Consider the following 25853-nt stretch of genomic DNA (forward strand, 5'->3'; position numbering starts at 1 on the left):
AGGTCATGATCTCAAGGCTTGTGGGTCTGAGCCCTGTGTCAGGCTCTGTGCTGACAGCTCAGAGCCTAGAGCCTGGAGCCTGCTTTGGATTCTGGGTCTCCCTTTCTCTCTGCCCCTCCCCTGCTTGCACTGTCTCTCTCTCAGGAAATATACATTAAAAACAATTCTTTTTTAAATGTTTTCTGAAACACACTTAAAAGTAACACGTTTTAAGTCTAGGATTTAGATATTGGCATTTTAATTTCTTTTGATTATGTCACTTTTTGCAAGCTAGGAAACAGAATCAAACTAAGGCAGTCTATAGTCCTCTAGGGATCCAGGTCGAGTCTTGGGATCTTCAGCAGAATGACATCATAATATAAGGTGCTAACAACAGGCTTATAATCTCTAAATGATAACCACTTATCTGTACCTCTTCCTTAGGAAACAGCCAAAAGTTCAGTCCTTAAAGGCATGGTATACAGAACACCTTGATCTACAAAGAACAGAATGACCCAAATTATATGCTGGCCAGCTTACTGGTAGGCCAAATCAGAGCTAAGGATGGATGAACAGAGCAAGTGTCTACCTTTTGGAAACTTGATCTGAGATTTTAAAAAGTCCTGGCTGCTGCTCATAAGAAACCAAGTAAAACTGCACCCACGCTGACACTTGATTTTGCCAAGATCTTCCACTAGAACACAAAGTTAGAGATGAGTGTAGGGACAAGATACTTCAATGTTTTCAAAATAAATTACTAGTAACAGGAAGTCTGAGACACTGAATTCTTCCATTTGCCACCAGAACAAACCGACAATGAAGACTATGTAAAAGAAATGCTGAAAGCTAAAAAGGATGGTAGCAGTAACACTTCCCACTACAGAATAACCTCCTGCTTTCCCACACCACGAACACTGCTACCCTTCCAAGACACATATTCGTGTGGAAAAACTTGTCAGCTTTTGCTAGGGCCAGGAGACGAAAAACAGAGCATGCTCTAATTAGTTAATTGGTAACTGTAAGCTCAGTTGACATCCTGAGGATGGACCCATAAAATCTGGCCATTCTTTTGTTGAACGTCTGCAACTTGCAGAATTCTTTAGCCCTTAACCACAGTTTCTGCTCCGTATCTTAAAGCTGGTCTCAGTCCCATCTGTGACTCTTCTCCTCAGGGTTGAGGGCAGGTGCTAGTCATCAAAATCTGGAATGTCATCGTAGGAGTAACCCCGGTAGCCTTTGGATGCATAGTAGGCGATGCGCAGGTGGTAAAATCCTGGCAGGAACACCAGGATGCCAATGATCAGGACGGGAACGGCCCGGTCTGCCCCCTGGTGGCAGAAGGAGGCAAACACATTAGCACCACACAAATCGTAAATTTTAAATAAAGCCATGGGTTCAATCCACATATCAGTATTTTACTCTTCAGGGTATTTCCTTTGGGTAGAATACCCAAATATACCAAAGGGAACAGGTTTACATCTCTTTTCCTCCTTATTATAAAATGTAGAAAAACTGCAAAGCAGTAAATATTATAAAGAAAGAACTTATTTCTAGTTTCTCCATTCTAGTTTTCAGTTGTAAACACACCATACCCTGTGCCCTATTTTCACAAGCAATTGCCAAAATATTATGAAAAGCTCTTCATTGGGAGATATGCAAAACGGTGAAAACAGTCAGAAGGTACAAACTTCCAGTTACAAAATAAGTAAGTTCTGGAGATGCAATGTACAGCATGTGACCACAATTAACAATACTGTGTTTTATGTCAGAAAGTTGCTGACACAGATCTTAAAAGTTCTTATCACAAAAAAAAACCCTGTAACTATGTGTGGTGATGATTATCTCCCAATCTATACATATATTGAATCATGTTGTACACCTGAAGCTGATACATTATATGTCAACTAATGGTGTCTATCATTCCACTGTAATGGATACACCGCAATTTTACTCAACCACACCTCTCTCTCTCTCTCTCTCTCTCTCTCTCTCACACACACACACACACACACACACACACACACGGCCGACTGCACAGAATACCACAATAAACTTCATCTGCATTTTTCAGAGTATTTCTTTAGTGTATATTCCCATGAGCACAATTCCCAGGTCAAAGAGGAAGGAATGACGTTTAGTCTCTTTATCAGCAGGGCTTCAAATATTTGGGGAGTTCCCTGAAGGCAAGGACTTTGTTCATCCCTGTATTCCCCGCTGCACCCAACATATAAGTGTATTGAATGAATCCACCTTTATAAAACTGCTCTGTGTCTTGTCTTTATGTATAGTTTTAAACGTTTATACAGTTAAACCTATCCTCTTTTTCTTTTGTGATTTTTCCCATTATTTGTAGGCTTTCCCTCATCTAAAGATTTAAACCCAATCTAAAAATCTCATTTAAACAGGGCTACTTACACAATGTACACTGACAGGTTAGCTACTCAGTATAATTTTGGTTGCTTCATTCAAAAACAGCAACAGGAGTATTTGCCTCCTATGGCTACAGAAAAACGAAAGGAGGTAATACATGTAAGGCAAGCAGCCTCAGCTGCACACAATGACTCAACAAGCTTAAAACCCAGGAAGGAAAAAAACAAACAAAACAAGAAAAGAGAACTTGAAGGGGCTCTCTCAGGCCAAAGATGGGACTATGTGAACATCAACAACAATAAAGTCTACAACTCTCACAAATGACATACTTGGTGCTACTTTTGTTTTCTTGTTTTTCCTGCTTCTTTTATCTTTTGCAGGATATTGACTGTACAACCCTAAAAGGACATATCCTAAGGATTAAAAGAATTACAAAGAAAACTTACAGCGCATTCAGCCTTTTTATACTTAGCATTAACATTCACACTTATTTTAGAGCTATTATATGTGTAACATACACTAAGGTAAGGAAGGCAAGATATCGCGATCATCAGGACAGGCATACATATAAAAATCAAAGAAATTGACTTCAACTCTAATCTTAAATTTGCACTTGAAATTATTGTCTAAAAGATATCTATTTCCTGGGGCGCCTGGGTGGCTCAGTCAGTCAAGTGTCTGACTTTGGCTCAGGAACTTGCAGTTCCTGAGTTCAAGCCCTATGCCGGGCTCTGCTGTCAGCGTGGAGCCTGCTTGGGATCCTCAGCCTCCCTCTCTTCTGCCCCTCTCCCATGTGTACTCAGGCTCGCTCTCTCTCTCTCTCAAATACAAATAAACATGAAAAAAAAAAAAGGTATCACGGTGTCTGGGTGGCTCAGTCGATTAAGCATCCGATTTCAGCTCAGGTCATGACCTGAGTTCGAGAGTTTGAGCCACACTGGGCTCAGTGCTGATAGCTCAGAGTATGGAGCCTGCCTCAGATTCTGTGTCTCCCTCTCTCTCTGCCCCTGCCCCATTCGCATTCTGCCTCTCTCTCAAAAATAAACATTGGGGCGCCTGGGTGGCTCAGTCGGTTAAGCGTCCAACTTCGGCTCAGGTCATGATCTCATGGTTCGTGGGTTCAAGCCCCACATTGGGCTCTGTGCTGACCGCTCAGAGCCTGGAGCCTGTTTCAGATTCTGTGTCTCCCTCTTTCTCTGACCCTCCCCTGTTCATGCTCTGTCTCAAAAATAAACGAATGTTAAAAAAAATAATAATAATTAAAAAGAATAAATAAATAAACATTGAAAAAATTTTTTTAAAAATCTATTTCCTAATTCTGTCACTGAAAAGGCCCAGAAACTATGAAAACCAAAGCATGAGTACCATTAATGACCAATTTGTGACCTCTCTAAATCTACCTCCTATAAAGAAACCAGGGCTCCTCAGAGAATTGGTTGTTTATTAGTTGGGGGACAGGCAATGTACAGATGGGCCTAGGATAACCTGCTGTGCCAGAAAGCAAAAAAGCTATCAAAGACTACGTGGGTCAGGTTTAAAAGACACAAGAGTAACACACAGAGGTCCTACTGGCCAAATACGGGACAGTTTAGATATTAAAAAGAATATGGACTAGGACTGAGACAAATATGTAAAAAACATGAGTTTATAATGATTCTAACCATTTGATCACCTGTTGAAGTTGCAAGGTATGTTTTTATAAAAGTTGTGGAAGAGGAATAAACATTCTTCCTACCTTCACTACACATATTATATTCTGGGGTAATCAGATAGATTTGAAAAGTTCTTTATAGCAGAATTTCAGCTGATAAATGCAGAAAATGACCAAACTGGATTCATTAGTACAAAGGGTGATAGAGAAGTTTATAATAAATGAATTAGGCTGAAGACATTCAAACACACCAATTTATCTTAATAGCAACTAAAAATCAGGATAACCATTATGTGCTTCCTAATGCAATGCAATGGTTCTCAAAATGAGGTCGATGCAATACCAGCAACACTGGGAACTTGTTAGAAATGCAGATTCTGACAACCTACCTACAGAACTGGAATCTCTGGGAGTGGAACCAAGGAATCCATGTGTTAACAAGTCTGCCAGTTGATTCTGACTAACACTGAAGTTTCAGAACCAATCTGCCATAGTAAATACACAGCACCTCCTTACAAAATAGTCTTCCTCAAACAAAACTAAACACGAATCTACACAAACCCCAAAAGCTAACAAAAATATGAAGAAGAACAAGGTCAAAGATAATAAGATAGCGCCCTTGGATTTATGTAAAAACTGTTACAGATGTATACTGAAGATGCACACTCAGGAATACCAGCAAAATGTGGGGTGCCTGGTTGGCTCAGTCAGTTAAGACTTCAACTCTTGATTTCAGCTTAGGTCATGATCTCATGATTCACAAGATCGAGCCCCAGGTTGGGCTCTGTGCAGACAGTGTGGAGCCTGCTTGGGATTCTCTCTCTTTTCCTCTCTATCCGCTCCTTCCCCACTTTCTCCCTCTCTCGAAATAAATGAACAAACTTGAAAAAGAAACCAAACCCATTTTTACCCTTACTTATAAAGCAGTCTTTTGAAAAACCACACAAGGCAAACAAATTATCCAAGGTAAAATGATATTTGCTGCATGTGGATCTCACCTCCAACCTCAAATTTTATAATTAAACTGATACTGCATGTTGCAATGAAAGTTAACCGAAGGCACAGTCTTGAAGTGAAGTGTTCAAACACAGATTGCAGCAAGTAAGCATCTGGCAGCCATTTAATAATTTTAAATAGATTAAGAACCAAAAACAGATCAGATACATTTATTTTTCTTTAATTTTAGAGAGAGAGAGCGCGCACAAGGAAGGGAGAAGGACAGAGGCGGGGGGAGAGGGAGAGAGAAGGAGGGAGAGAGGGAGAGGAGGGGGAGAGACAGACAGAGAGCGACAGAGAAGGAGAGAAGGAGAAGGAGAAGGAGAGAGAGAGAGAGAGAGAGAGAGAGAGAGAAAGAGAAATATCTTAAGCAGGCTCCATGCTCATTGTAGAGCCTGACTGGGGCTTGATCTCACAAATCATGAGACCATGACCTGAGGTGAAATCAAGAGTCAGCTGCTTAACCAACTGAGCCGCCCAGGCACTCAAGATACATTTTTTAAAAGCCACATGCAGGGGCTCAGGTCATGATCCCAGGATCATGGGATCAAGCCCTGAATCGGGCTCTGTGTTGAGTATGAGTGTGGAGCCTGCTTAAGATTCTGTCTCCTTCTGCCCCTCCCCCTTGCTCTGTCTCCCCCCCCCCCCCCCCCAAAAAAAAAGCCACATGCAGCCACTTTATTGCAACATGCTATTACTCATTTCTCTAATGCCCACGGTTTCAGCTCTTGGCTGTGTTCCCTCTGCAGAGTAATAGGACCATCATCCCCTGGCCTGGTGCGTGTTGAAGAACAGACATAGGGGCGCCTGGGTGGCTCAGTCGGTTAAGCGTCCGACTTCAGCTCAGGTCACGATCTCGCGGTCCGTGAGTTCGAGCCCCGCATCGGGCTCTGGGCTGATGGCTCAGAGCCTGGAGCCTGCTTCCGATTCTGTGTCTCCCTCTCTCTCTGCCCCTCCCCAATTCATGCTCTGTCTCTCTCTGTCTCAAAAATAAATAAACGTTAAAAATAAAAAAATAAAAAAATAAAAATTAAAAAAAAAAATGATGAATAGACATAATCTGGAGCACCTGGCTCTTGGTTTCAGCTCAGATCAGGGGTTTGTGAGTTCAAGCCCTGCATTGGGCTCTGTCAATACAGGCTCTGTATTGACAGTGCAGAGCCTGCTTGGAATTCTCTCTCTCTCCCTCGCTCTCTGCCCCTCCCCTACTCACACACACACTCTCTCAAAGTAAATAAATTCTTAAAAAAAAAGTAGACATAACTTATGATCACCATTACTTCAGAACAACCTGGACACTCTGTATTAGTGTTTGTATGTAGCCTGAGAGAAAGAAACACCAAATATCACTTTAGGTTTTGAAGATAAAATACTGAATCGTAACAGGAACTCCAACCAAACCCAGTGTAAGAAGGATAAGACTCACGAGTCACAAGTCCTGGCTTGGTCAGTGGCCCCAGACCTATACAAGCCTCACTGCTTCTCCCCAAACCCTGGCACTGCAAAATTATAATAACACATTCTACTCCAGTTACAGCCTTTATCCATCAGGAGTCCTCGATGCCAGGCTTGGCTTTGCTGTTCCAAATTATGACAGTCGGAAAACTGCCCAACATCTCAGAGGGAAAATTTGCCTACCTGCTCCCACCCACCTCATAGAAACCGTGGGACAAGCTTGTTGTTGCTCAAAACAAAGATACACGTGTTTTGTGGTCAGAGAACAAAATCTAGAAGAAAATAGTTTTCTTCTTACTGCTGGAATCTGCTGTACTAGATATGAATATAAAACAGAGCCCAGGCTCACACTTTAAAGATTTCACGGCACATTCCCACAAATGCTTCTGCTTACCCCTTTGCTGATATAGCCTGCCAACAGGAGGGAGCCTATGATAATGAGAAAAGCGCCAATCAAGAACAGCACCGTAGCAAGTGCAATGGCCTTATATGGGATCTTAGGAGGGCTCTTCTTAAACTGGAAGAGAAACAAAAAAAGGCAGAGCGTTATGAAAACACCAGGACTCAGACACTTTAAAACAGGGAAGATAATAAGAACCCATCTGGATGCTTTGTGTGCCTTGAAGAAGTCCTACTACTCAGTACAGCTCTGGGACAGAAAGGAAAGGGACAAGCAGGAGGTGAAGCTCTACTTATCGCTCTAACAGTCACTCAAAGGAATCCCGGCAAAACGTTACTCTTTCCACTTCTAATCTCATTCCACATACCATTCACTGTACCATAAGAAAATATTTTCTTACAAAAACAAAAGACACTTCATGGTCATTCACTGATTAGACATAGGTTTATTAGGTGCCTGGCACATGGAAGGCTGTACTAACCTACAGGGATTCGAGAGTGAACATCATGCTCTGGAGAAGTAAAAAAAAAAAAGTAACGTCTGGCATTCAAAGTTAAGTCAGCATATAGTCAAAAGGTTTTAAAAATAGCTTTTTCTCAAGCATTACTTGCCTGCCCCATGAAGTAACCTGACTTGTATTTAATAAGTTTGATTCAAAGTTAAGATCAGAGACAAGCTTTCTAAGGTGTGCTTCATCTGACCTAACTGGCTGGAAGCTTCCCAGATGTATACTTTAAAACAAAACAAAACAAAACAAAATCTCTCTCCTTCAAGTGTGGGTCCAAAGAATGCCAAGAATAATTGATTTTTTTATATTTAAAGGGATGGGTTCCTGCTACTTCCTCCTTGGCCCTGGTCCCACCTAAGGTATTCTGAGGGGAAGTGGACAAAAGAAGATGTTACACCATTAAGTATTTTATAAACAACGATCAGGGTAGGATACAAACTTAATAAATATTCTGTTTTACTTACTGTTTGCCACAAAAAAATACCTTTAATAAATTGGATCTCATGACATCAGGAAAGAAGGAAGATTCCCACAATCTGCTGGCTTTAGCAGTTAGTTTCTCCCTTAAAAGATGAACTGGCTTTGACTAAAGTGTAAATGAACCAATGACACAGTCCTTAGAAAAATTCTACTTAACAAAACATAATCTGAGTATTTTCCAGATACACTAGATAAAATTTGCAACTACTGGGCTCTGGTGTCATGTGTCACAACTAAAAATTCTTAGAAATGAACAATATTTATATTGGTTTGAAACTGCTCTACCAAGGTCCTTCCTTCTGCAAACTATGGCTGAAAGGATCTCAGGGCTTAGTTTCTTTCTTGCTGCTCCTTCTAATCCCCAGGGGCTTAGCAAAACCTCCACCTGCAAGGCCTTCCTGCTAACTCAACAGAAACAGAGCCAGCTGGTCTGATCAGCTCCCTTCTGCATTTACCTGAAGGTCAATGTAACCATCGTCTGTGCTGGAGAGCCTTGAGTATTTCACTTTACTACTGGGGATTCCAGTAGCCAGGTTGGTACGAGACGGCATCATAACACGCCCACGCCGACACAGCTACAGTCTGAAAACAAAGAAAACTGTTATTGTCTGCAAATGACAACACTGTGTTACGTATACTGGATATACTGGCGTTTGGGGCTGTGATGTCACACAAAGCAACTGGCAATTTCTGCTCCACTGCACTTAAAATCTGATATTCCTTTGACAAAGTGAAAACATTCTCATTATGCATCTACTTTGGTTTGTCCTGGTGGAATGAGAGCCAAGACATTTACCAAGAAGCAGACCTCATGTTTACCTTGTCACCAATGTCCCCCTGACTCCTAATTTTTCCAAATTCACAGAGAGTAGGTGGAAGAGTGGTGACTTAAATCTAAATCTGACACCAAAGTCCACATTTTCAGTCATTCTGCTATTGTACTGCCTGGCCCTGTCCCTGCTTCAGGAAAAAGCAAGAGGAGCATATATTCTAGGGATATTCCTATTTGCCAGGAAGGGAGAGAGGGTGGAATGTGGAATATGGAATACACTCACATTAGCATTTTGCTGATTCCCCCTGATGGGTATCATTCTTTTTTTTTTTTTTTAAGTTTATTTATATTGAGAAGGGGGAGACAGTGCATGTACAAGTGAGGGAGGGGCAGAGAGAGGGAGGGGCAGAGGGGGAGAGGGGGAGAGGGGGAGAGGGGGAGAGGGGGAGAGGGAGAGAGAGAGACTGACTCCCAAGCAGGCTCCGCATTGTCCGCACAGAACCGACTTTGGGGCTGAACTTACAAACCATGAGATCATGACCTGAGCTGAAGTCCACGTTTAACCCAATGGGCCACCCAGGAGCCCCGGATATTATTCTTTTAATGCAAAGATCTGTAGAGCTTCTTGTAAATGTGGCTATCAGCACTATGGGTATGGGTTCTGGTTATCAGCACTGTACCAGTGCCTTCTGATTTGCCTGTCCTTCTGCCCCACCCCTAGCACTAAAAGTAGTGATTTCATTTCCCAAATTACTTCTCTAGCTCCCTTAAACAAACAAAAACTTGTTTTTTCCAAAATATTCAAAACCAACTTCAGTAATGAAATCATGACTATTTTGTCACTAGTTTAAGAGATAGCAGATAAGATTAAAAACAATGACACTTTAATTGGAAAACGTCTCTAATTTGTGTGCTTTTCCTCCATAAAATCAAATTTATATGAATAAAACAAGTAAATCTATTTTGACTGTGAAGCTATTTCTAAAGGGGAAATGTATCTGTAAAAAGAGAAAGCGAAGTATTTCACAATAAGGGCAACAACAACAACAAAAAACCCAGAAACCATAAAGACTTTGCATTCCTCTGGTATGACACTTTGCAAATAACCATCATCATTATAATAATATCAATTAATAATTACCCAGTGTTGGTTAGGTGCCAAGTACTACTCTAAGTGCTTTCTATATACTTAATCCCAAATATTGATGATCTGTTTTAAGAGGTCCACAGTCAACCTAAAACAACCAGCATTATGATGGAATTGGTTGCGCTAACTGCAAATGTCACTTTTTAACAATTACATACCAGTGCAGAAATCAAGTACTGAATCAAGTATGCTAATTTATATGCTTTTCTAAAATGAGCTCACACTGCATTAAATACTAGGTTTCAAGTGTTGCGATCCCGATTACACGATAACCTAAACTTAATTCTATGAAATTTAAAGTCCAAACTACGGGTTTGGGGGTGGAGGTTGAGGGCATTTAATCACCTCTGATTTGTACCGTCTTCTTGAAAAAAGTTTACGTACTCTGCCAATACCTATTCATACACCTGCATCGAAACATAAAAGAGAGGAGGAAGCGAGGAAGAGGGACACGAATGCTCACTGATGCAAAGGGTAAGAGGAAGGAAAAACGTAACCCGAGGCTTTCAAAGTACCAGTCCAAGTTCCCAACAGGCTCTTTTTAACGGGCTGCACCGAGACCCCCAACCTCCGTCAGCATCCGAAGGCTGCGAGACTTGAAAAGCACCAGCAAAGCCCTTTGCGCAGTGCCTGGCACTACGCACATCCAAAGACACTACCTTCCTGCCCGTCTCCAGACCTAGGCGGGAAGAGAACTAAAAGCCGACGCGAATTTAGACGGTGAACACACAAAACCGGTTTCTGGAAAGAGGCCAGCCGTGGCCGCGGCGGGCGAACGCTGCACACCCAGGGCGCGAAGCTAGGTTTCGGCGGGGAGCGCAGTCTCGGTCCCACCGAGCGCCTGAGCGGGGGCGCTTTCTGCTCCCGTCCCGCCGCACGCACGCCTTACCGGAGCGTCGCGCCAGGCCGCCCGCGCGCCGACAGCTCGCTCACGGTTGGCAGCGGAGGCGCCCGAGGCCTCATGGCACGCCTCACCCAACGGCCACCCGCCCCTCCCGTCCAGCTCGGCGGCGGAAGTGGCGCGTCGAGAGGCGGCGCGCCGGAAGTTGCGTCACCGAGAGCGACGCCTTCTCATCCCAAGCTCGGGAACGTCCCGCGTTAGCTCTACGCTAGTGGGAGTGTGCTGCAGGCGGAACTCTCCGGCGGCAAGTACCTCCCTGTGGGTTGGCGGCAGTCGCTGCGGCCTGGGCTTGCTGCTGGCCACCTCCACAGGGTTGTGCGGGTGCCTAGGGTGACCGGCCGCCTGGGTCACAGTCAGACCCGGGTAAGCAGGCTACGTGTTTCTTTCCGTGATCCCTCGGGCGGTGGTGGTGGCGCCCCCCGGGAGACGAAAGCCGAGCCGGTGAGGCACCGGATAACCAGAACTGTTTGGTCGCCTATCCACTGCCCAGGACTGCGGGCCTTCCTTCAGGGCGCGCAGCGGTTTTGCTAGTCAATACCCCAACACTACTCGAGTGCCCCCACATTCTTGTGCTTCAGTTTCCCTCTCCTCGCCTATCAGGTCTTGCCCAGGTAAGAAGCCCGCCGACAAGGGACATTTTGCAGCACATGAAGCTTTTCAAAGGTCAGATTTATTAAAGTATAATTTACATACAATAAAGTACAATTGGAGGAGTTTGACAAGTGCATAGGCTTGGAATCATCACCACATTCTAGATAAGTTAGTCACATCACTCCCAACTCCCATCAGGCCCCTTTTCCGTCTTCTTCCCCACCCCGCAGGCACACAGAAGGTAATGAACAGTAACCTACTGGATTGTGAGTTCTTCCAGGTATTACACCAAAGAAATCAGTCATTTAAACCGCCAAGCCCAAAATACACCGGGAAAAAGGACTTCAGTGAAACAATTCTCAATATGTAGAAAGCCAGTTTGTGGCCTTGTGGCACCATTAGTAGGTACATTTCAACAGTCTGTTTCACAAGTGCTGGGATTCAGTCCCCAAAAAGGCTACTTACACTAGAAAAATTATTTTTGCACAAACACACTCCTTGGGCCTTAACTCGTATCTACTGAATCTTTCAAGATTCTTTCAAAAGGCTCCATAGGCTAAAGAAACACTGCCCTATAGCACTGCTAGTCTTCTAAAGCACACATGGCTTTGGGTTCATAAAGCTTCTTAAAGTGTTAGTTTTGCTAACAAAATTGGCAAAATAACTAAATATATAGGATTTGGTCTATACTTCTGTTCATTTCTTGAGTTAAAGGTAGAAGAATACCAAAGTAATTTTGGCAAATAAATCCTCTCCCCCCAAATATCTTGTCAGCTACTGTACTTGGAATACTTTTATTGCTGTATCAATGTATTATTTATCAGGCTCCCCTGGACTGAAAAAATAAACACATTTCTAGAAAACAGTAGCTTGAAGTGAATTCCCTAGGATACCTGCAACAGTCATGGTCCAAATGAAGGCACTGTCTTGTGATGTTTGAAATTCAAATAACGTTTATTTAAATTGAAAAAATTAAAACTGCATTTATAGTCAAAGCCCTTTTGTTATGAAAATCATGGGTATTTCTAGGTTAAGGCAGAGATATTTCTAGGTTAACAAGACCAGATTTGACTTTGGACTTTATTCTTTAAACAAATTGTAAAGAATGGAGGAAAAAATAGGTTATTTACATAAAATATCTACATATGTACTGAGAGGTACAGATTTGGTGACAGAAGAGACTTAAGTACATGCTGGCATCTCAGAAGCAGTTCTCGAAGAGCTTAATTTTATTTTCTTGGATTTTAAGAATGCCTAAGATCCTTCTTCATCCTCGATCTTGGGAGCCAAATAGTACTTTAAATGTCCCATATCTGCAATTTTATACTCTACAACTGAAAGAAGACAGGAACATAGTTAATTATTGGGAAGGACTACATATACTACCTACAAAACAAGGTACCTTGTTTTACCTACAAAAAAACTTATCTTACCAAGGGGTACATCTGCAGACATACTGAGTGTTACTGTAGGAGAGAGTGGAGTGGCTTTTGTAAAGAAGTTCAGGTATCTCAGTGCAAAAGTTAGCTGAACAGGCTCATTCATCTCTATGGTAACCTAAGAGAAAACAAAAGATTAATCCTATTGAAAAACATCAAGAAAAATTGCACGCATGTTTAGAATATACATTTAAAAACAAACCAAAACCAAAACTTTAAAAAAAAATTTTTTTTTAACGTTTATTTATTTTTGAGACAGAGAGAAAGCATGAACAGGGGAGGGTCAGAAAAAGAGGGAGACACAGAATCTGAAACAGGCTCCAGGCTCTGAGCTGTCAGCACAGAGCCCGATGCAGGGCTCGAGCCCGCAGACCGCGAGATCATGACCTGAGCCGAAGTCAGATGCCCAACCAACTGAGCCACCCAGGCACCCCCAAAACTTTTTTTTTTTAATGTTTATTTTTGAGAGAGAAAGAGAGAGAGAGAGAGAGAGTGAGAATGAGCAGGGGAGGGGCAGAGAGAGAGGGAGACAGAATCAGAAGCAGGCTCCAGGCTCTAAGCTGTCAACACAGAGCCCGACTCAGGGCTTGAACTCACAACCCACAAGATCATGACCTAAGCCAAAGTCGGATGCTCAACCGACTGAGCCACCCAGGTGCCCCCAAAACCAAAACTTTTATTGGTTACTTTGGAGAGTGGTATGAAACTAATTTTGAAGACTGATAAATAAAGCAAAAGAATCAAGTATTTAGTCTGCCTTTCTCGTATTAACTGTACCTCAGGTAATCCAATTATGTGTTAAGAGAAAGCTGCTCTTCATGGGAATATTTCTAATAAATGAAGAATGGAATGTGTTAATACATTACAACCCTAATGACAAGGATTCTAAACAATTATTATGGTTGCTAAAACAATGTATCTAGACACCTCATGCCTACTAGAGGGAGGCACACCACCATCTATAAAGTATTCTTACTCCCAAACACTGAATATTAAGCCTCTAGAGCTGGAACTACCAGTTTATAGGAAATACAGGTTAGAGGAGCATATTAATTGACATAAGGGATACAATGGGCAAAATCCAGAGTTTGGGAAAACTCAATGACAAAGGACTTGCTTCAACAAATTGTAATGGGGGGGTGCACAGAGACTGAATGGAGAACCAATAGATTAAAATAAATTTGTGGGCCCATCAACCAAACTATAATGTGTACAGCCTATTAAAATCTTGATTCAAACAAACTTCTAGGGGCACCTGGATGGCTCAATTGGTTAAGTGGTCGACTCCTGATTTCAGCTTGATCTCACAGTTCAAGACATAGAGCTGATGTACTGAACATGGATGGATCCTGCTTGGGATTTTTCCCCACCCCCCCCCCCCGCCCTTCCCCCACACCACACACTCTCTGGCATGCTTGCACTCTCAAATAAACATAAACACACACACACACACACACACACACACAAAAACCCTGAAATAATCAAGGAAATAGGAAACACTGAAAAATTCCTTAATATCAAAGAATGTCATAAAATGTTTATGCTTCAGATATTAAACATATTTATAGAAGAACTCATGTTTGAGATTAAAACAAAACAAAAAAAAAAAATCCAGATTGGCAGGGGAGTTATTAATTCAGAATTAGCCCCTGGACTTTTGTTAGTAATAGTTTTAAGTCTTCATTTAAACTTGAGTTTTACCTTCATTTAAACTGAAGGTTGACTACTCATGCAAGGGACTAGAAAATAGTATCTAATATTTACTATAAACTTACATTGTCAGACACTGTGTTAACCACTTTGAATACGTTACCATATTTAATCCTAATAATCCTATGGAGATTTCTAGAACCTTCGATGGTCCTTTCATTTACAGAGTTAACTGATGCTTTGGTTCAAAGGCTAGCAAGTTTTTTTTTAGTAAATTACAAAATATTAGTTTATAAATACTCTAAGGATCTTAAAAAAGCACCCAATTTATAGGAAAACCTTAATTTAAGGATATTTAGTAATTAGAGTGTTATTGCTAAATGGGGGGAGTTCTCTAGGCCCCCTATTGGGCCTTCCATGCAGAAAGTTAATATAAAGATCACATAAAGAGCTCCTAAAAGGTAGATTTTTACCTCCAAGTAGATACTTCTGTTGATTTACAATTACCTTGCTATAAACTGAATGTTTGTGTGCCCCACCCCCCCCCACTCATTCATGTTAAAACCAAATCACCAATGTGTTGGAACTTGGAGGTGGGGCCTTTGGGAGGTGCTTTGTGCTAGTACCCTTATATAAAAGGGGCCAGCTCCTCTGACCCTTCCGTGAACCAAGAAGCAGGTCCTCACCAGACACTGAATCTGCCAGTTTCCCAGCCTCCAGAACTGTGAGAAATCAATTTCAGTTGTTTATAAGCCATTGTCAATGTATTTGCTATAGCAGCCCAAACTGACTAATGTTAAGCAGGGTTATAATTCTCTTCAAAGTATTTTGTTTACTTAAAAACTTACAGCTTCCTCCTCTTTATCGACATTACTTGTTTGTGACAACTTAATATTTCCATTTCCTAGTTCTCCACTTGCAGAAAACTTCACTCCATCTTTTGCACAGGAAATTACAACAGCATCTCCAATATGACTGAGATCTCGGCATATACGTGCAAATTCACCAGAAGGCATCTTTACTACACAGCTATACTCTTGTTCCTATTTAAAAAAAAACAAACAAACTTAAAGGTCAGTTGCTGGAAATTAAAGATTTGGCATCCTCACTTTCTGAAGACTCAGCATGTAGACAAGAATTCAGAATTTAAGATTTCCTGATTACTTTGAAATATCACTCATTGTGTGATTTCTTAACACACTCTAACACTCAAAAAAATAAATGCAGATATAAAACAAGTATATAGTAAGAATAATCATAAGAAAACTAAAATTAGAGTTTAGACCTGTAATAATAAATGCACTATCCAGGGAAAAGAGCCTCCCCTAATCACCCTCCAAGGCTAAATCAAGAGGGCATTAGCCCATGACATATAAACAATGATGGTAAGCAGGCCCAACTACTTTCCAAAACAAGACAAAAAATATTAAGCATTTTCAACATCCCAACATCTCTTCTCTCTTTTGATTTTGATAAACCTAACCTTAATGAATTTGTTAGTATAGCCCTAAAGTATACTCTTTAAAAAAGGGGGGTGGTGCAGGGGCACCTGGATCACCCAGTTGGTAACCGTCTGACTTCAGCTCAGGTCATAATCTTGTGGTTCCTGAGCTTGAGCCCCACATCAAGCTCACTGCGGTCAGCCAGTCAGCACAGAGCCCACTTCGGTTCCTCTACCCAACCCCGCCCCTCCCCTGCTTTCTCTCTCAAAAAATAAATAAAATATTAAAAAAAAAAGTCTTTAAAAAAAAAAAAGGGGGACAGGTGCCTGGGTGGCTCAGCTGGTTAAGTGTCCAACTTTGGCTCATGGGGTTCTTTCCCTCCCCCTCTGTCCCGCGCCCCCATTTTCTCTCTCTCAAATTAAATAAACTTAAAAAAAAAAAAAAAAAGCATGGAGGTTAATGCAAATATTCATTTAGCGGGAATGAAATGATCCATTTTAGAGTACTGTAGTTTAATGACATTACAAATGACTAAGTACTAAAAACCCCACTTTGGAACATGTATCAGCAGACATATAGTTGTTGGGAACTGGGCTTTAAATTGTATTAACAAATATAACTATCATGACTTGTGTACAGTACACTCAGGAAATTTCATACTCACTGGAATTCCAAGTTGTTCAACATCTAAATCCATTAACTTCATTTCATAGTCTGAAACCTTTTCTTGGTCTACCAAAAGAAAGCAGATTGAAGAAAAGCATGTAAGTTTATAGCAGTGATGTAAAGTTTTACAAACATTACCTTAAATTTCTCACAACTTTGAGAAATACTTAACACTGCATTTAAATTTCCTCTAACTTTGTAGAAGAGTATGACTTACTTGGAGCTTCGAATACAAGTGCCAGGGTGTCTGCATTATCTTCCGCCCTTAGTGTAATGATGTCCTCATTGCCAGCACATTTTAGTATTTTGGACATGCTAGAGCACAGAAGACACAGGATTTAAAACTGACACCACGTTCTCAAGCTCGTTAATTGCTGACGCAATTAAAACAAGGAGTTGCCATTTATACCCATTAGACCGTCCAGCCATTTTGGAGTGCAATTTGGCAGTATTTATACTTTAACAAGCACACACCCTACCAGTAGCAATTTCAGTTCTGGACATAAACAAAAGAGCAGTATTTTATGAACTGCAAATCCTTTTGGTAGGTGAAGCAAATTATTGGGTCGTTACGATCATTAAAAATCTAAGATACCCATTAAAACACACTGCATGTAGTCCGGGTATTTCTCCTAAGCCTTAAGATTTAAACATGGTTATGTACTAGACAGGTAGCGACCAAAAAGTTGCAAGCCACTGCCCTGGAGAAATTTTAAGTCCAGAAACTTGGGGGTGCTCACTGAAACTTTGTAAGAATAAAAGACCGGAACCAACCAATTGTCCCTAGGTAGAGTGACAGAACTAGGGCACGCTCTAAGTCAATCAAGCCATAGATTTCTCATCCAAGGCCGCCAGGACCAAATGGCCAAAGAACTGTGCAAGTCTCTTCCTGCCACCGCAGAGAAGCCGTCATTTTCCCGCCACCACCCGCTTTGTGACTTTGGCGCGGAAAGAGCCGGTTCGCGCTGCTGCCAGCGCGGGCTTTCCGAACCGCGCGCTCTGCTAGATCCCGCCCCTCGGTGTCGCAGGCCAATGAGATGGCGCAGATGGTCCATGTGGGCCAATGAAGGCCCGGCTCACGCAGGCGCTCCCGCCAAGAGCAGGAGATGGGGGTGCACCAGAGCCCGGCTCTCGGCAACCCCAGGGCTCACCTGGTGAGGTTCACACCCATGGCCAAGTTGCGATCGCAGCGGTATGTGTCGAAGCCCTCGGAACGCAGGGTGAGCTGCACCAGGGAGACATGGGAGGAGTCCATGCTCTGCAGGTTTACGCCGCTCGAGCTTATGTCCCAGCAGGCCTCGTTGATGAGATCCTTAAGTGCCTCCAGCACCTTCTTCAGGATGGAGCCCTGGACCAGGCGCGCCTCGAACATGGTGGCAGAGTCGCAACGACGCGGCTACAGGCGAAAATAAGGAGGAAGTTGTAGCCTGCTTGGGCGTCACAAGGTAAGAGCGAGCCTGCAAACGCACAAGCGAAAGCCGGAGACCCAGGAAGATAACAACCAGCCTGCTGCGCCAGCAACCGTTTAATACAGCCGCGTCTGCGAGCGCGCGCTCTCCGCCTCGGCGCCCGTATGGACACGTCACCACGCTGCTCCGCCCACTGCCCGGGCGGAGAGACTCCAGGGCCAATAGTGCCCCAAGTCTGCAGGTAGCCCGCCCTCCCCGGACACCCATTGGAGGATTGGGTGCGGGGTCGGGGCAGGAGCGCGGCGCCTCCACCTCCTCTAGAACCACTTGCGTTTTTCCCCTGTTCTGGAAACCCGGACGCTTGGCTAGTGTAGGCCTCTGTGAAGGCCAGGCCCAATTCGGGGGTGGGGGGTGGGCTTTGAGTTAGTTTTATGTTGCCTCCTCAATCTCCCGCTTCAGGAGTAGAAAGAATTTAGCCGCGAAAGTGAAAGCAAGACACAAATCCAGCCTACCAGGAGTAAAGGGCGCCTTGCAGCCTGAGGAATTAGTTGTTTTAAATGTGCATTTTATTTTTGCTATTATCGAGGTGATGTGTTCCTAAAAGTCAGTAAAGAGGTATACAGTTATGACTACAAAATCATCTCGCTCCCCCCGCCCCGTACACACGCACACCAAGCTCGTGTCATTTACTGTATACAACTTTTCTAGGCTTTTTTTTTTCTCTACAAATACACATTTTTAAAAAACAAAAGTGGATTTATACAGGAAACTTCTGCAATGTACTTGGTAAGATATATTTAATTTTATGCCACGAACATCTTTATATCAGCATTTCTTAAAAAGAAATGCATGTAACCTAATTTACCAATTTCTTGTAATTACAAACACCTTTGAGCATTTAGCTGATTTTTATGAGATCGACTCCTTGAAGTAGCATACACATTAAAGTTTTGATAAATGTTACTAAATTGACCACTGAAAGACTGCAGTTTACCTTCCAACCAAGACTGTGAGCATGCTCTTTTCTCCATATTTTCCTAACAGTGGATATTAGCAATCTTGTTTTAAAGTCTATGCTCATTTTTGTGAAAATTCCAATTTCTAAATTAAAAATTTGTTATAGATTGGACATCTTTCATATATATTTCTTGACCATTGTATGTTTATATCTTTTCTATTAAACTCTTTTTCCTGAGGCACCTGGGTGGCTCAGTGGGTTAAGCGTCTGACTTTAGCTCAGGTCCTAATGTCAGAGTTTGTGGGTTTGAGCCTCACCTGGGCTCCCGTGCTGAGCGCTCAGAGCCTGGGCCCGGAGCTGTTGCAGATTCTGCCTCTCCCTCTCTCTCCCTCCCCTGCTTGTTTTCTCTCTCTCTTTCAAAAATAAATAAATATTTTAAAAAATAAGTTCTTTTTCCTATTGATTATAGGGAGCACTTTATATATTAATCATTTCCCCATTTCATATATTCTCCCCCATTTTGTCATGTTTCTTTTGCTTTGCTTATAGCATTTCTCTTGTGTTTGCTATCTTGGTCTGTAGAATGTTTTTCTACTACATATCTTGATGTGGATTTAGTTTTATTTATGCTGTCCAGGGAGTTTTGTGTCCTGAATCAGAAGATTTATGTATTGCATCATATCTAGAATATTCTCAACTCTTAGGGCTTCACATATTGCCTTTCCCTACACTATTCTCTCCCTCTGGCAATTCTATTGGATGAATCTATTTCATGGAAAGTAAGATACCTCGAAGTATAATGCACCATTATTTTGTGTAGCACAAGAAAAAAATATAAAATGTTAACTGGTCACACAATACTTTATCATTTAGAATTTCTATTTTGCAATTGTTGAAAGAAATTTTAGTTTATTTAAAATATTTGTGTTGTATATTACTCTGTGCATACATAAAAATACAAAATAAATTAAGACATTCTTAATATTTCTCCACATTTAGTTTCTCACAGTTGCTAATACTGCTGTTTTTCCATATGCTAGCATACTCTGTTATCACAGGTGTTGATGATGCAGCATTCTCAAGAGTGCTACTCTCTGGTCTCTGGAATCTCTTCCAAGTCTCTGCCACCCGTTTGTAAATTAAAGAAAAAAATTTTTAAAGTTTTTAATATATATATATATTTAAATTTTTTTAATGTTTATTTTTGAGAGAGACAGAGACAGAAAGCAAGTGGGTTAGGGGCCGAGAGAGGAAGACACAGAATCTGAAGCAGGCCTCAGGCTCCGAGCTGTCAGCACAGAGCTGGACGCGGGGCTGGAACTCACCAGCTGTGAGATCATGACCTGAGCCAAAGTCAGTGCTCAACCAACTGAGCCACCCAGGTGCCCCAATATATATATATTTTAATGTTTCTTTATTTTTGAGAGAACACGCACATAGGTGAGCATGCGTGGGAGAGGGGCAGAGAGAGAGGGTGACAGAGGATTCCAGGCAGGCTCTGTGCTGATAGTGGAGAGCTTGATGTGGGGCTCAAACTCAAGAACCACAAGATCATGACCTGAGCCAAAGTCAGATGCTTAACCAACTGAGCCACTCAGGCACCCCATAAAAATGTTTAAGTCAATTTATTTAAAGTAAAACAAATAAGGAAACAGTTCACCCATTTCTCCCACCCCCACCCCCGACCTCTAGCAACCACCAATCTGTTCTCTATTTGTGAGCTTGGTTTTGTTTTTGTTTTAGGTTCCATGCAGAGATCATATGGTATTTGTCTTTCTCTGTCTGACTTATTCACTTAGTATAAAAGCCCTCAAGATCCAACCATATTGTTGCAAACAGCAAGATTCCATTCTTTTCTATGGGTGAATAATATTCCATTGTGTAAATACACATATATATGTATCATAATTTCTATATAAATTCATCAATGAATACTTAGGTTGTCTCCATCTTTTCAAGTTAATATTTTCATTTTCTTTGGATTAATATCCAGAAGTGGACTTGCTAGATTATATGGTAGTTCTATTTATATTTTTTATTATTTTTTAATATTTATATTTTGAGAGAGAGACACAGACAGAGACATAGTGCGAGCAGGGGAGGGGCAGGAAGAGAGGGAGACAGAATCTGAAGCAGGCTCCAGGCTCTGAGCTGACAATGGAGCTTGAACCTACGAGCCATGAGATCATGACCTATGCCAAAGTCAGACACTTAACCGACTAAGCCACCCAGGTACCCCTGGCAATTCTGTTTTTAACATTTTGAGGAAGGTCCATACTGTTTTCCATTGTGGCTGCACCAATTTACATTCTCTCCAACAATGTGCAAGGGTTCCTTTTATTCATATCCTTGCCAATACTTGTTATTTTTTCTCTTTTTGATAATAGGTGTGAGATGATATCTCATTGTAGTTTTGATTTGCATTTCCCTGATGGTTAATGATGTTGAGCATCTTTTCATATGCCTGTTGGCCATCTGTATGTCTTCTTTGGGAAAATGTCTATTCAGATTTTCTGCCCAGTTTTTAAATTGGATTGTTTTTTGCTATTGAGTTGTGTAAGATAGTCCTTTATCTGTTACATGATTTGCAAGTATTTTCTCCCATTCAGTAGGTTGCCTTTTCATTTTTTTGATGGTTTCGCATTTGTAAATTTTGATACTGGCACCTTCTTACTTTATGTATGATCAACTATTCTTTTGCATATATTTTAATATCAAAACGTAATAGTTTCATTCATTTGTATTTTCCTTTCTTATTCTGTTTGCAAAATGGAGAATTCTTTGCAAAATGGGGAATGTGTTCCCTCCAGGAACTCGGCTACTCTGTTTCTTTGCCTTTTGCTTACATAGTAACATTTGGTTTAATGCCAGATCTAAGTGTAATGGATTTGAAGGCATTTTAAATGGCAATTAAATTCCACCCATGTCGCACCCACAGTGCAGGTGATCAGATGAAATGAAGACATATGAATGACTACGATCTGTGGTCAGAGAAGGCCCTCCAAGGTAGTAGAATTTTACACAAAATCTAGCTGTTTGGAGAGTGGAAGAAAGAGTATATTCGGCTGGGGCGCCTGGGTGGCTAAGCGACTTCAGCTCAGGTCATAATCTTGGGGTTTGTGGGTTTGAGGCCCCCGTTGGGCTCTGTGCTGACAGCTCAGAACCTGGAGCTTGCTTCAGATTCTGTGTCTCCCTCTCTCTCTGCCCTTCCCCCACTCACACACACTCTCTCTCTCTCTGTCTCTCAAAAAATAAACATTAAAAAAAAAAAGCATTCTAGGCTGAAAGAATAGTATGTTGAAAAGGACAGCACACTTAGAAGATGTTCACATAGTAGTTTGTTTTAGAATTCAAAGATTTTTTTTTTTTATGGGCAATTTCCCCCAGTTTTATTGAGATATAATTGACATATAATAGAACTCAAAGATTGATATGTCTAGAACACATTGAGAAAAGGGGAGTGTGGTACAAGATGAAGCTGCAAAGGGAAGCAGAAATGAGAGCTTGGAGACTTTGCAAGTGCAAGGGAAAATTATCAGAAGGTCACTGACAAGATCTAATTTGTTTTTAGAGGATCACTTCAACATCTGGTAAAGATGCTCTTCCAATCAGCGAGAGAAACAATGTATTGATTATCAAACTCATTAAATGTCTAGGAAATAATAAAGCTATAGACTCTTCCTAATAACTCTTCACCAAAATAGATTCCAAAATAAATAGATTAAAGAATTAAAATTCAAATGAATGGAGGTGCCTGTCTGGTGAGTTGATACAGCCTGTGACTCCTGACCTCAGGGTTGTAAAGTTTGAGCCCCACATTGGGTGTAGAGATTACTTAAAAATAAAATCTAAAAAAAAAAAAAAAATTTCAAATAAATGTAAACCCAAAAAGATGTGTAGAAGTCTTCTGGTGATTATGAGATCCTGCTATGGGTTTCTAGATATAAAAGGAAAAACCTCATAAAACATAAGAAATGGCTACATAAATTTAAAAACAATTTTTTTAATGTTTATTTATTTTTGAGAGACAGAGCATGAGTGGGAGAGGGGCAGAGAGAGAGAGGGAGACACAAAATCTGAAGCAGGCCCCAGGCTCCGAGCTGTCAGCACAGAGCCCGATGCGGGGCTCGAACTCATGGATCATGAGATCATGACCTGAGCCGAAGTCAGATGCTTAACCAACTGAGCCCCCCAGGTGCCCCCCTTTTTAAAAAAAATTTTTAATGTTTTTAATGTGTTTTTTTTAATTTTTAAAAATGTTTTTTTAAAACATAAGTTTTAAAACTTCAGTATGCGTGAGAGCACTGTGTTGGTTTCCACGCAGAGAACCTAATTCAAACTTTTCACTTTTCAAGAGAAAAGGTGACTTTATCAAAACAAAAGCCGAAGTAGGTAGTTTCCAGTGTCCAAGGCTCAGTCTTAGTAAGTGTATGGAAAAAATGGTTACCCACATTAATAAACAAAGGAAAGTTAATTAAAGGGAGACAGAATTATAACCTACCAATTAATGAAAATTGTGTTAATATTTGTTGATAGGAAGAAATCAAGGAAGTGGGCACTTTCATGCGTTGAAAATAGGAGTATAAATGGTTTACTTTTTCTCGTAGGAATTAGGTAATGTGTACAGAAAGCCTTCAAATTTTATTTATTCTTTGACACACAAATTCAAACTCCAGGATTTTTTCCTGAAGAAGTAATGGGGGTACTTACCAAGATGAAGCATGTTTATTTCTTGTAGAATTATTAAAAATTCCTCTGAGGGGCGCCTGGGTGGCTCAGTAGGTTGAACATCAGATGTGGGCTCAGGTCATGATATCACATTGATGAGTTTGAGCCCCACATCTGGATTTGCGCTATGGGGAGCCTGCTCCCGATTCTGTCTCCCTCTCTCTCTGCCCGTCCCCTGCTCACTCACGCTCAAAAATAAACAAACATTAAAAACAAATTATAAAAAAAAAAAAAATTCCTCTGAAAGTGGAAATAACCTTGAGGTCTAACAAAATACCGTTAAGTAACAAAATGCTGTTATGGTAAATCTGTAAGAATACTAAACGGTCTTTGAAATACCATTCTCAAAGGGCATATAATGATAAAGAGAAAAGTCAGATTATGAAATGGTATAAATAGTATTCCAATTTTCTAAAATTGTTATATCGAGGTATAAGTGCACAGAAAATAGAATGAAAATGCAATAATGTAAATAATAACAACAATTATGTGTGGCTGGTGATACCATAAATGATTGTAATGTTTTTCATTATATGTCTCTGCATTTTCCATTTTATTTTTCTGCATTCTTCATCAGATACGTATTGTTGATCAGAAAATGTTAATGAATGTTGGGAGAGAAAAATGCTGTAAACTATTTTATATAATTTCTGGCAAATTTCTTTACAAGGTGGTATCATGTGTGAGTGATTCTCGATTCTAGCTGCCCATTAGAAACACCTAGGGAGCTTAACAACAACCAAAAAGCCTATTTCCTCTAGGCTCCATCTCAGAGATTCTTATTTAGTTGGTCCAGGGTGGGCCCTCCATTAGTATCTTTTAGAAGCTCTCCAGGTAATTCTAATAAATAATGAGGCCTGAGTAGTACTGTCTCTCACCATGTGTGATCAATAGATGAATATTTGCTTAAAGCTTAAAGCTCCTCCATGTAGACTGTTGGTTTGAAAAAAATCAGACCTACAATTTGCCGAGAGGAAACTGACATTATAGTTTAAATGGACTAATGATTGACTAAGTTTGTGGGAGGGCAGGATTTGCATTTTTGAAGCTTTAAGAAGTTTGACAATTCTGCAGAGTGCACTCGTAATTCCATTTTGCATGTTGCCTCATTATACTGAGTAAGGTTTCCCTGAAAACACTCGTCAGGCTAAGAACTAGAAAGGCGATATGGAGGGCAAGATAAAAAGCAGATAAAGCCTGTATTTGTTTATTGACAATTTTTAAAAGAAGTTACTGTTTAAAGAATTATTAATTCTTCCGATGTAATAGAAGAAAATTCTTCAGGTAACTGAAGAATTATCTTGCTTGTACCAATGTAGTTTTCAAATATCAGAAAGGGGGGAGGTGTTTTTATCGTAGAATAATAATTATAGCAATAGCTGTCCACTTACACTGAGTTCACAGTCAGCCTGAATATTCGGGGGGGGGGGCGGTTTAAGAATCTCTTGTTAGTGACCTCAACTAATCTAAGTAACATCTAAAAATAATGGAACTAATGAAGGAATGCAATGAAAAAGTCACTGTAAACAAGATATGCTACAAGCCCAGAAGAAATGACCCTAGGGAAAGAGCTATTATGAGGATTAGAAAAGAAAAATCAGGAATAGAGGAGGAGGTGTAAGGTAATGTAAAGGAACAAAATCTTTCTTCAGGCTGGAGATAAGGGGAGATTTTTAAAAATTTCTTTCTTTTTTTATTAAATTTTTTTTTAATTTTTTTTTTTTAACGTTTATTTATTTTTGAGACAGAGACAGAGCATGAACAGGGGAGGGTCAGAGAGAGGGAGACACAGAATCTGAAACAGGCCCCAGGCTCTGAGCTGTCAGCACAGAGCCCGACGCGGGGCTCGAACTCACAGATCGTGAGAGCATGACCTGAGCCGAAGTCGGCCGCTCAACCGACTGAGCCACCCAGGCGCCCCTAAAAATTTCTTTCTACAGTTAAGAGAGAGCTAGACCCTAAAGCTTGCCTAAAGGCCTATTAGTATGACTTTCAGAGGTCTGAGTACCTGTTCCCTGCTCTCTACAGCACTGATTTCATTAATGTACTTGGTCTAAGATCAGTTAGCCAGGCAGGGCTGAGAGCAATGGCTGAGAAGTTTGTTCAGGCCAAATTGTAGGGGCTTATCTACCCTAGTAATCATACTGTCCATTCTGAAACTCTGATTTGTATGCACAGCTCTCCAGCCTCCTTTATATTAGGCTGGGTTTGAAAGGCAACAGCTGAGCTGGAAGGACTGCTGTGATGCTTACTTCTCAGTTGTGACCTTTCAATTATGTAAGTACCCTAACAGTAATGATCTGGATACAAA

The 25853-nt window shown here is 41.1% G+C and overlaps 2 protein-coding genes across 4 annotated transcripts; both read right to left on the reverse strand.

The window, feature by feature from the left end:
* Nucleotides 1-207: 207 nt before the first annotated feature.
* On the reverse strand, nt 208-10882 carry TMEM230 (transmembrane protein 230). 3 transcript variants are annotated; one of them, XM_049651100.1, is made up of 4 exons: nt 10648-10882; nt 8295-8421; nt 6846-6968; nt 208-1307 (listed from the first exon to the last, which is right to left on the reverse strand). In XM_049651100.1, the coding sequence occupies exons 2-4, from the start codon at nt 8391-8393 to the stop codon at nt 1167-1169; spliced, it is 363 nt and encodes a 120-aa protein (XP_049507057.1). In that variant the 5' UTR covers nt 8394-8421; nt 10648-10882; the 3' UTR covers nt 208-1166. The 3 variants fall into 3 exon arrangements, with proteins under 3 accessions (XP_049507057.1, XP_049507058.1, XP_049507060.1); XM_049651101.1 differs by lacking the exon at nt 10648-10882 and adding an exon at nt 10104-10392; XM_049651103.1 differs by lacking the exon at nt 10648-10882 and adding an exon at nt 7844-7922 and having other exon boundaries at nt 8295-8382.
* Nucleotides 10883-11307: 425 nt separating this feature from the next.
* PCNA (proliferating cell nuclear antigen) lies at nt 11308-18003 on the reverse strand. Its single transcript, XM_049651099.1, has 6 exons — nt 17599-18003; nt 16665-16762; nt 16446-16513; nt 15188-15382; nt 12684-12807; nt 11308-12584 (listed from the first exon to the last, which is right to left on the reverse strand). The coding sequence occupies exons 1-6, from the start codon at nt 17817-17819 to the stop codon at nt 12505-12507; spliced, it is 786 nt and encodes a 261-aa protein (XP_049507056.1). The 5' UTR covers nt 17820-18003; the 3' UTR covers nt 11308-12504.
* Between the last annotated feature and the right edge of the window lie 7850 nt (nt 18004-25853).

The sequence above is a fragment of the Panthera uncia genome (genome assembly GCF_023721935.1).
Source record: "Panthera uncia isolate 11264 chromosome A3 unlocalized genomic scaffold, Puncia_PCG_1.0 HiC_scaffold_11, whole genome shotgun sequence".
In the NCBI taxonomy this organism is placed as follows: Eukaryota; Metazoa; Chordata; class Mammalia; order Carnivora; family Felidae; genus Panthera; species Panthera uncia.